Here is a 9,065-nt window from a genome sequence, read left to right as displayed (position 1 = left end):
TTCGTGATCATATAACATCCTTACTAAGGTTACACTTCTTTTTCAATTTTATGAAGTTAATATACAGTTTCAGATAAATTTCCCTCGCGTCGTTTTATAAGAAAAACGATCACTGTTAATAAAGACTTTCTTAAGTATTTTGAAAGTTAAATATAGCACATTTAAAGCGGTTAGACAATTAAGGCGATTTTAATAAGTTTTTATGAAAAGAGTGCAGCGGTTAGCATTTATTATATGCAAATCGAAGAGTAAGACCAAAGCGCTTTGTTATACACCGCTACACTGCAGCATAAATTATAATTGAACAAATATAACCGAGAACATAAAAGTTTGGAAGGCATTCTTTTCGGTAAAAAATTATAGTAAGTTATATAAGCCTTCATAAGTGGGTTTAAAAATGTTATAAAGTTAAGTAGAGTCTTTATATGTTTTTTCTTAAGTCTCTTAAAGTGTGAAGTTGGAGAACATTATATTACTACACTAAAAGCCTTAATAATAGTATGAAGAGTTTTAATTTTTGAAATGAAGCTATGAAACCAATAAATTTTTTCTTGAGTAATGGTTAAACTCCCAAACTTTATATTGAATTAAACGAATATAATATATAAGAATTGCTAGAGCAGATTTTATTTAATCATCTTTCAGCCAAGCATATTCAGCTCGCATTTCCTCTTCTTCTTCTGGTGTAAAATCATTTTCAATGTTGAAAATTTTTCTAATTTCTTCTGGCTCTTTGCCTTTTATCATATTTGCCACCGTCTTGCATCCTATAAACAACCAAAACGGTGATTGTTAAAATTACGGTGGTAAATCTTTTACCCACGTCTAGGAGTGAAGGTATATCTAAAAAATTAGCAGCTAGTATTAAAGCAAAGATTTCTTCTTGGTCTGTTCCTATTTTTTTTTTAATTAAAAAAGTGCTAACAAAAGAAAAGGCTTCCTATAATAATAACACTGGAAATTTAAATTTAAAACAAAATTTTTAACCGATAAGCTTGGAATCCCAGTCAGAAACTGTAGTTGGAGTAGAAAATTCCCAGTCTTGATCATCAGGATCATCGTCTACATGATACTCGCAATATTCAATTATTTTTTTTAAAGTATGACTACTAATATTTTTAAGTGGGACCTATAAAAATTAATATATATACTGTATTAATATCATTTAATGTTATTCTTCACTTAATAATAACAAACGTGATTACAATAAACTATAAAATCTTGATACTTCTTCTATAATTCCATCTTCAAGATTAAGGTCTTCTATCATATTCTTTATAGTGTTTGACATTGTAGCAACTCTAAAACTAACAGTGAAAATTTCACCTTCGCAAGACTTTAACCCAATAGTTTTTGTATCACTCACCACGGAAAGATCTCCGTCTTCTAGCATTTTTAGCAACAGAGAACATACAAGTAAGCGCCGGATATCCTTAAAGTAATCATTGAGGTGAGGTTAAAAAGCACTACTATTGACTGCCTCGGTACAAAACAAGCAAACAGCACCTTTTGAGCTTACCGAGATTGGATGTTATTAAACGTATATAACCCATTACTACTTATATTCTATCAAGTTTTTTGGTCCGCACTCTTTTAAAAATCTCATTTACGTTAAGCTATCGTGTTTATTATAGAATTTGTCTACGAAAATAAGTATACTTTTCCTTTGGGAGGGTTAGAAAAGTAATACCCACCGATGAAGCGGAAAGAGCCACCTATCACTCTTTGCCAATAAGAATATGATTTTATGTTTAAAAGTACATTTATTAAAAAAAGAGTTAGAACGAAATTTCCCTTCCTTCTTATGTCGTGAAATTCCTTCCCTTGGTCTTAACATTTATTAAGGTATGAGGTTTTCGAAAAGGGCTTCCACTTTTTAACTAAAATGAAAGTTTGACTAAGAATATTGATGACTTCGACAATCTTTTTTTTTTTGACCAATTTAAAAATAGATGCTTATGTTGTTTATAATTATTCTAACTTTAATTTTCTTAGTCTTTAAATGGCGTAGTCTTACCGGCTCTATTCTCCCCTTTGGCAATTTTTTTTTAATTACTTTTCAAAGATAATAAAGTACATTGAACTTGCGACGAAAGTAAAAAAGTTCATAAAATAACTTTTAATAAAGTCGTAACAAAGGAATATTCAAAATTTTAACTTGTGTTGGGTAGAAGATAGTAACCGTCTATTAATAATTTCCTATTACTCAAAAGATAACAGTTATCTCAGTGATGTAAATAAGGATGTTATGGAAACCTCAAAAACTGCTTATTGGAACGTTTCTAAAAAACCTTAGAAATTTACTTTAGACAGTGCCAAAGTTTTTATGGTTAAAATAGGCAAAGCACACCAATGAATTCCATGAAGGGCTTATAAAGCCCTTTGGAAAATAAAAATTTGTGAAAGCGTTAGAATTTGATAGACTTTAATGCATGAATTTGGCAGAAATTACAAAGACAATGAAGCTTAGTTTTACAACACGGAGAATACTCAAGATATGATATAATCTCTCAAGAAATCGACATAAAGCCTCAAAAAGGATAAAAGAAGTTAACACAAAATTAAAGCCTTAAACAAGCTACTTTAGAGTTATGCATACAAGAAATACTACTTTTTCTGAAAAAAAAAATGTTTGTGTGTGGTAAATTATCTCTTTAACCTTAGTGTAGGCACTAAATATGTTAACTTGTAGGCAGAAATAATAAGATCAAAAATGTTAGATTACAATGTATTGCAGCAGAAAAAGATTAAGTACCGGAAGGCCGGCACCTAACTATAACCAGTTAACTTCTTCCCCTTGTACTTAAATTAATATTACAGTTAATACCTGCACGGTCACCTTTCCACATCTTGCTAGTAACACTGAATGTTTTACATTTGCATGTATTTAACGATAGAAGTGCCATTTTTCTGCGAGATAAATTTCCTTAGCTACCATACACATCAAGTTTCATAAATTTACTGAGGTCTATAAGTATTTTGTCTAGAACTGCATAATTATTAAAAAACATATACTATTTCACGGGTGCATCAATTAAAAAATTTTCTATAACAAGGTTTATTTGGAACTAAAGTGTCAGTTTTCTATGATTCTTTTCTACTAAAATATATAATGCCTTAGTTTGCTTTAGCATAATATAGCGGAAATACGAATTGTTAATTTTGAGCATAATGCGACTGTATGCATTAGATAAAGCAATATAGATATTGCGTTCTGTTTAAATCAAATAAGTAGACAAATAAATTTACAAATAGAGCATCTTTTGTATATATATATATATATTATACCATTCTCTTAAATTTTTTTTTTTAATTTTTTATACTTTCTAATGTTTATTCGATCTGTTTTCCCTTGTAACAAAGTAGGCGAGGCAGGTACAACAGTTGCATGACTTTATAAGAAGAAACTTTTGCATTGAACCGGTAAACGGAGAGTCAGCGTTAATAATAACATAGTAGATGGGCTCGCTTAAACCTAAGTAAGAGCTGAAAACTCGACAATTAACAGCAAGGATGAACTAACAGCTGCAAATTTACAACTACGGATTACTATTTAGGCCTATAAAATATCTTAATTGCAATTATACTATTCTACGCTGCTAAGGTTAAAGAGGTACAATAACAAAGAAAATCGCACTCCATAATAAAAAAAATTGTATAACACAGGCCTTACCCGAAAGACGACTTAGGCGCTAGGTAAGTATCGTTTAAAAAGCTATAACTTAGGGAGTAATATAGGGGCCTATTTCTATATAAAAAAGTATTACTTGGGTTCTTAAGTGCTGTTTTTGAGACACTAGCGATGACTTAAAAAATTAAAATTAAAAACAAAAAATAAATACTGATAGTTAATTACAGTTCTATATGGTGTAAGCTTAATATTTTAAAAAGCTTTAGACATTCATAGTTTAATAAATAAAAGTGGTAAGTGAGTGTAGAGAAACCTATAAATTTATCATTATTATTGGCTATCTTGTACTATTCATATTAACACTTTAAGAATTCAAAAACTATTTAGTATTATAAATAAATAATAAAAATAATACTATTACATGCATGTTTACAGGCAACGCTGTTGCGAGCTCCGAAAAAACTTAAGTTGGTAACATTTACCGGTTACAACTGGATAGAAGGACTATCGTAACCTGATCTCAGTAATAGAAACTAAAAGTATTTATTTTGTAAGCTAACAAGTAATTAGTCTTAATAAATCCGCCCAGTAGCTTGGAGCTTATAAAATTAATAAAAAAGAACAAGAAAACTTTCGGCGTATTTTTTGGTTGCTCTATATGTTCCTTTTTCACGCTGAACTATAATATATATAACATTATATGCTTGCTTAAGTTTATTTTAAATTATGTAAATAATTTATATTTTTTAAAAAGGCTTAGAGCAAAGCAGGAAACACATGTAACATAGCATATAATCATAAAAGCTGTAGTACAGTAACTTTTTATGCTCGTTTCTTTTATGAGACGCAGGTAAGCCTCCAACTAATTATTGAAGTTGGCGACTTTTCATGAAACCAAAAACCAAAAACTACTAAGAAAAATATGGTAAAATAAGCGAAAATGAACGGGGAAAAAAATCTCTTTAAGCCATCTTGTCAGTGAAAAATAATTCCTTAACGTTTTCACAGTTCGCCGCAAAGATTTGCTTTAATATAACCGCACATGATAGGTTATCAAGCCAAACCCATGCCGCCCTTGTAAATTTCATTTGGTAATTTCTCTTGCTTGTGGCTTCGCTGTCTTGAATTTTTTTTTATTGCTTGAATAGAGGCTTCGTCTTTAACTGTTTAACTTTTCTTTCCGTAAAAACGTTCACTATCGTCAGAGTTGAGGATCTAAACAAAAAGTTAATATATTATGACTGAACAGTTGGGAGCAAAAAGTATTGTTTGTTTCACTGTCTGATATTAATTTTGAGGCGTTTTACATAATATTTTTTATACCATATTTCTTAGTGCCTGAAGAATGTTCTGAATTTAGTAAATATTTTGAGATTGTTAAAGAAAATCCAAAGGATTGGGACACCTGGGTTTACCTTTTAACTCTTGTAGAGCAACAAGTATTGCACTAAGTTTTTCACTTGTTTTATTTTGATTTTTCCTCTTCTAAGCCTTTTTACGTATAGTCAACGTTTATTTTGCGCAGACTTTATTTACTATTTTGAGATTCTGTTCTTAAAACATTTGCGCTTGGTACCTTATTTACTTATTACTCTTCTCCTTCGCAGCTTTCTTTCAACTTTCTACACTTTTAGTTTTCCTCATTCACTTTTTAAAGGGCACTATAGATCTCATACGCCGAACATTTGATTTTTTCTTGGCAAGTTATCCTTTTTGTTTCGGTTATTGGAAGAAGTATGCTGATGCGGAACTCGCTCATTCTTCCCCGGAAACCTGTATCCAGGTTTATAGAGTACCATATGTTTCTTTTAATAGACTAAAAATTTTACACAAAAAGGTCTTTGAAAGAGGCGTCCAAGCTATCCCTTTAAGCTTGGATCTATGGTAGCTATTATTCCTTTTCTAAATTTAAAGTAGCTTTAGCTGAAGTTTAGCTTTATAAACTTTGGTAATATTTATTTTTTTCTCCACAACTATTAGGGTTCATTATTTGACGTTTTACAAGTCTTATTCGGAAGCCACTCAGGAGTCCATCAAAGAGTATATAACTAAACTCGGACTCTCTAGGAAATCCCGTAGTCATCTTTACTCTGTTAGCCTTTTTGACCGCGCTGTACTTACGTGCGGCCTGGACTGGAAGGCGCAGGCTCTCTGGGATCTGTACATTTCTTGGGAAGAATTCATGGGGCACTACGTCAAGGTTCACCACGTGACTAATTCCTATTGCCCGGCCTCCTCCCCTCTATTTCTCCCCCCTCCAGGTTTTCAGCCTCTACAAGAGAGTGATGGTTTTGCCTCTGGAAGGCCACATTTCCTACCCTCCCCGGTCGACTTGACTTCCTTCGGGGCTGACTGTCACCTCTGACTTTTATTGTCTGTATATTTAGTTTTTATAAGTTCTTTGAGAAGCACGAGTTGGAAGATCTTCTGAGCGAAGCAGAGCTAAACAACTTGAAAGAAAGTCTCTCTTCTGAGCTCGAAAATAAAGTTACTTCATCATTCGTTTTATACGGGAGTAGCCTTGTGAACGAGCTGTTTGGTTTATAGACGCCCGATGAAGTAAAAGCGATATTAAAAGAGAGCCTGAAAGAGCGCTGCCAGGAAGATATCCTTCAAGGCAAGAAGGAGACTGATCTCCGCTACCCGTATGAGGAGAGCGTGCGTCTTTTTTTTCAGTACGTGGTGTCGGCCTTCACACCCCCTTTCCGCACATGTTCAGCTCAAGCGGACTTACTTCCACGTGAAAGCCCTGGACGAAGGGCAGATCCGCGCTTGGATGGACTATATTAACTTTGAGAAGGGTTTTTAATATTATCTTCTTCCTATCATTTTTGGAGCTGTAACACATAAAGAGGATCTTATTTTTAAGGATGCAGGCTCGCGTCGGTTTCTATTCTGTTGTTCCTTGTAGGCAGCGTACTGTAGCAGTCTAATATAGTTGAGTTCACTCCTTTCACTCTATACTTCTATCCCTCCTGCGCACGTGGAGTGCCTTAATGCTGTTATACTCGCGACACTATAGAGCAGAGCGGCGAGCATTCGGTGCGCTTGAACGTCCTTTTCGAGCGCTGCGTGATTGCGTGCGTAAGTATATGTTAGTCCCCGCATGCACGCTGTTCCTAAGGCCTCTACTTGAGGCTTTGTACGAGGACGTCTGGTTCAAGTACGCGTGGCACTGCAGAGACGATAAGGAAAAATCGCTGAGGATACTAAAGAAGGCCGCGGAGATCCACCTGCCTAGACGGCCCGCCGTTTCTCTGGCCCTCGCAGCCTTTCACGAGGGTAAGAACGACTTAAGTAGTACGAGGTCTGTCTACGAAAGTATTCTGAAGCAAGGTTTTCTCAGTGTGATGGTTATAATAATGGATATGCTGATTATTATTTTTGTCAGTCCCTGTGCACGTGGAGACTCTCATTCGTTTTGCCAACTTTGAAAAACGGCGAGGGAACTACGGCGCTGCTGTTTCTCTTTTGGAAACTGCCATTGCTAGCATGGTCTCTCTACTTTTATCATTGTGACTTGGTTCCGCCGCTTTGATTGCTCATACCGTCGTCTTAGAACCCCGAATCGGACGAATGTCTTTTCCTTAAAGTTTTTCTGTGTGATCTGTTTGTGTTGAGGTTGGCTGGTCTTGTTTGTTCGTAGCGCTTTTTCGCAACTGCTTGCTTTGCAGTGATGGAGCTCCTAAAGGGAGAGAAATGTACGAGTCTTTGGTAGAAAAATACGACGATAATGAGTTTTTGTTTCTCCGATTTCTTGATTTTGAGTTGAATCTGCATCCCAAAGGTCTTTTGTTTCTCTGCTTACGATTTTGATAGTAGTAACACATATATAGATGCGAACTACATCCAAAACGTTCGTAATGTTTTTCAACTGGCGCTAAAATCCAAGCTCTCCTCAAAATTTAAAAGGGAGTTTGCTCACCGTGAACTTCACTTTTTGGATCAGTATTCTGAAGATTTTACTAAGTAGTCTCTCTTTTGCGCTTTATATAACGTTATATAAACGGTTTATTCATAGTTTTTATGAAGTTGAGCAGTATTACCGCGAACAGTTTTTTTATGAAGGTTTTTCCTTGAGGAGGTCCGTTGGTCTCTGTTAAATACTTGCGCCGTTCACTAAGTTTTGCGGCAGTCATGACGAGGCTCTGTTTGCCCAGCCAGACGGCTCCTCCACGAAAAGACCGCACTACGAGGGCCAACCCCTGCAACAACCGTCTTTGTCCAATCCGCAGGAGCCACCGAAGCAGCTTATGCACCAGCAGCCAGCCCCCATGGCTTGGGATCCGTACATGCAACTGCCCCCTTCTCAGTTTGCGGGTGGCACGTGGCCGCAGACTTCGCTGTCTCCGTGGGGCTCCACCTTGTGAATTGCATCGTATATAATTCAATAAAGCTCGGCACTTACGTTATGATTATTATATTTGATCTTTTTTTTACGTTAAAGCGCTGTTTCATTTAGTTTTCAACGCCTTAGTTTATATTAGCATAAAATTGTTTTCTTTTTAATGATTATATTTGTTGGAGATAATAAATAAGTATTGCGCTTTTCGGCGGTTGTAAGGTTGTAGCATGGGCACTTGTTAGGTTTCCTCTCCATGTGAAATTTGACTTTACATTTATTTTAGTTAAGAGTTTGCTTAAGTAAAGTTTAGTCAGGCGTTAAGGTTTAGTTTTTAAAATAGTTGTGCTATAGTGTAAACGTTGTTTTCCATGGTTCTTCCATAAAGTAATAACTTTTGTTTTTATTGGAAAAATTTAAGATGCTCTGTGTCACACTGCACTATCGGTGCGACACGACCCCATTTACAGTCGTAGTCTTGTCCCCGGCAATCTCCTGATCTCAATTCCATCTTGAAGAGGAAATTAGGATCCTACGATGCAGGCCCTGCTAACTTGGACGAGGGGAAAAACCGGATTAATACTACAATCTGTTTGCCAATATGCCGAAGAGGATACAAGCAGTGATTCTGTCAAAAGGGAGCTATACTAATTAGGAAAACCTTGTTTGCTAACTTAAATTTTTTCTGCGAGCACTATTGTTTCTATAAGCTCTCAACTTTACAAGCTCATCTTTTCGAATATTAAAACATTTTTAAATTAAATATTATTAGAATATATCTAGAACATAGAAGTGAACTGTGTTTTAAATTAAAAAGTTATTTTAAATTAAATGAAAATAGGTAAGACGTTGAAACAATATTAAACGATAGAGTAATTTGTGTTCCAAGGTAATTGTATTCCAGAAGCTTTATATATATTTTTTTATAGAGTAAGTGTACAACTTTTAATAGTTTTTTTCATTTGTAATAAAAAAACCACTTTTTAAGGGCAAACTTTTAACTACCTAAAAGAAAAGATTTTAAAGATGAAGCAAAAAAAATTACCTTTTTTTCCTTTCTTATCGTTAAGTTTATTATAATAAATATAAGAT

At 34.6% G+C, this 9,065-nt stretch overlaps 2 protein-coding genes across 3 annotated transcripts; one reads left to right on the top strand and one right to left on the bottom strand.

Moving 5' to 3' along the window:
* Positions 1–611: 611 nt before the first annotated feature.
* Positions 612–1,397, bottom strand: LOC135121938 (uncharacterized). 2 transcript variants are annotated; one of them, XM_064046206.1, is made up of 4 exons: positions 1,229–1,397; positions 988–1,129; positions 820–894; positions 612–767 (listed from the first exon to the last, which is right to left on the bottom strand). In XM_064046206.1, exons 1-4 carry the CDS (start codon positions 1,391–1,393, stop codon positions 631–633), a joined length of 519 nt encoding a protein of 172 aa, XP_063902276.1. In that variant the 5' UTR covers positions 1,394–1,397; the 3' UTR covers positions 612–630. The 2 variants fall into 2 exon arrangements, with proteins under 2 accessions (XP_063902276.1, XP_063902277.1); XM_064046207.1 differs by having other exon boundaries at positions 612–737.
* Positions 1,398–4,803: 3,406 nt separating this feature from the next.
* On the top strand, positions 4,804–8,007 carry LOC135121940 (pre-mRNA-processing factor 39-like). The gene is made up of 18 exons (XM_064046208.1): positions 4,804–4,893; positions 4,967–5,070; positions 5,289–5,414; positions 5,469–5,515; positions 5,612–5,671; positions 5,729–5,831; positions 5,893–5,957; positions 6,019–6,118; positions 6,179–6,289; positions 6,351–6,432; positions 6,654–6,715; positions 6,769–6,967; positions 7,023–7,126; positions 7,191–7,252; positions 7,306–7,418; positions 7,468–7,600; positions 7,653–7,715; positions 7,767–8,007. Exons 1-18 carry the CDS (start codon positions 4,869–4,871, stop codon positions 7,999–8,001), a joined length of 1,794 nt encoding a protein of 597 aa, XP_063902278.1. The 5' UTR covers positions 4,804–4,868; the 3' UTR covers positions 8,002–8,007.
* Positions 8,008–9,065: the final 1,058 nt, after the last annotated feature.

Source organism: Zophobas morio, unplaced genomic scaffold, assembly GCF_036711695.1.
Source record: "Zophobas morio isolate AGI-343-1 ecotype UQ-CSIRO unplaced genomic scaffold, CSIRO_AGI_Zmor_V1 ptg000799l, whole genome shotgun sequence".
In the NCBI taxonomy this organism is placed as follows: domain Eukaryota; kingdom Metazoa; phylum Arthropoda; class Insecta; order Coleoptera; family Tenebrionidae; genus Zophobas; species Zophobas morio.
Note: the sequence above shows the minus strand (reverse complement) of the source record. Positions and strands in the feature narration are given on the sequence as shown.

What these genes read in the sequence shown, in the direction of transcription:
- LOC135121940 (XM_064046208.1), top strand. Translation starts at nt 4,869, where the DNA reads ATGACTGAACAGTTGGGAGCAAAAA. An exon ending in CCTTTAAGCTTGGATCTATG is followed by an intron (nt 5,516 to 5,611) that starts GTAGCTATTATT and finishes CACAACTATTAG; the next exon opens with GGTTCATTATTTGACGTTTT. An exon ending in TCATGGGGCACTACGTCAAG is followed by an intron (nt 5,832 to 5,892) that starts GTTCACCACGTG and finishes TCCCCCCTCCAG; the next exon opens with GTTTTCAGCCTCTACAAGAG.
- LOC135121938 (XM_064046206.1), bottom strand. Translation starts at nt 1,393, where the DNA reads ATGCTAGAAGACGGAGATCTTTCCGTGGTGAGTGATACAAAAACTATT. An exon ending in AAGATGGAATTATAGAAGAA is followed by an intron (nt 1,130 to 1,228) that starts GTATCAAGATTT and finishes TAATTTTTATAG; the next exon opens with GTCCCACTTAAAAATATTAG. An exon ending in CTGGGATTCCAAGCTTATCG is followed by an intron (nt 895 to 987) that starts GTTAAAAATTTT and finishes AAAAAAAAATAG; the next exon opens with GAACAGACCAAGAAGAAATC.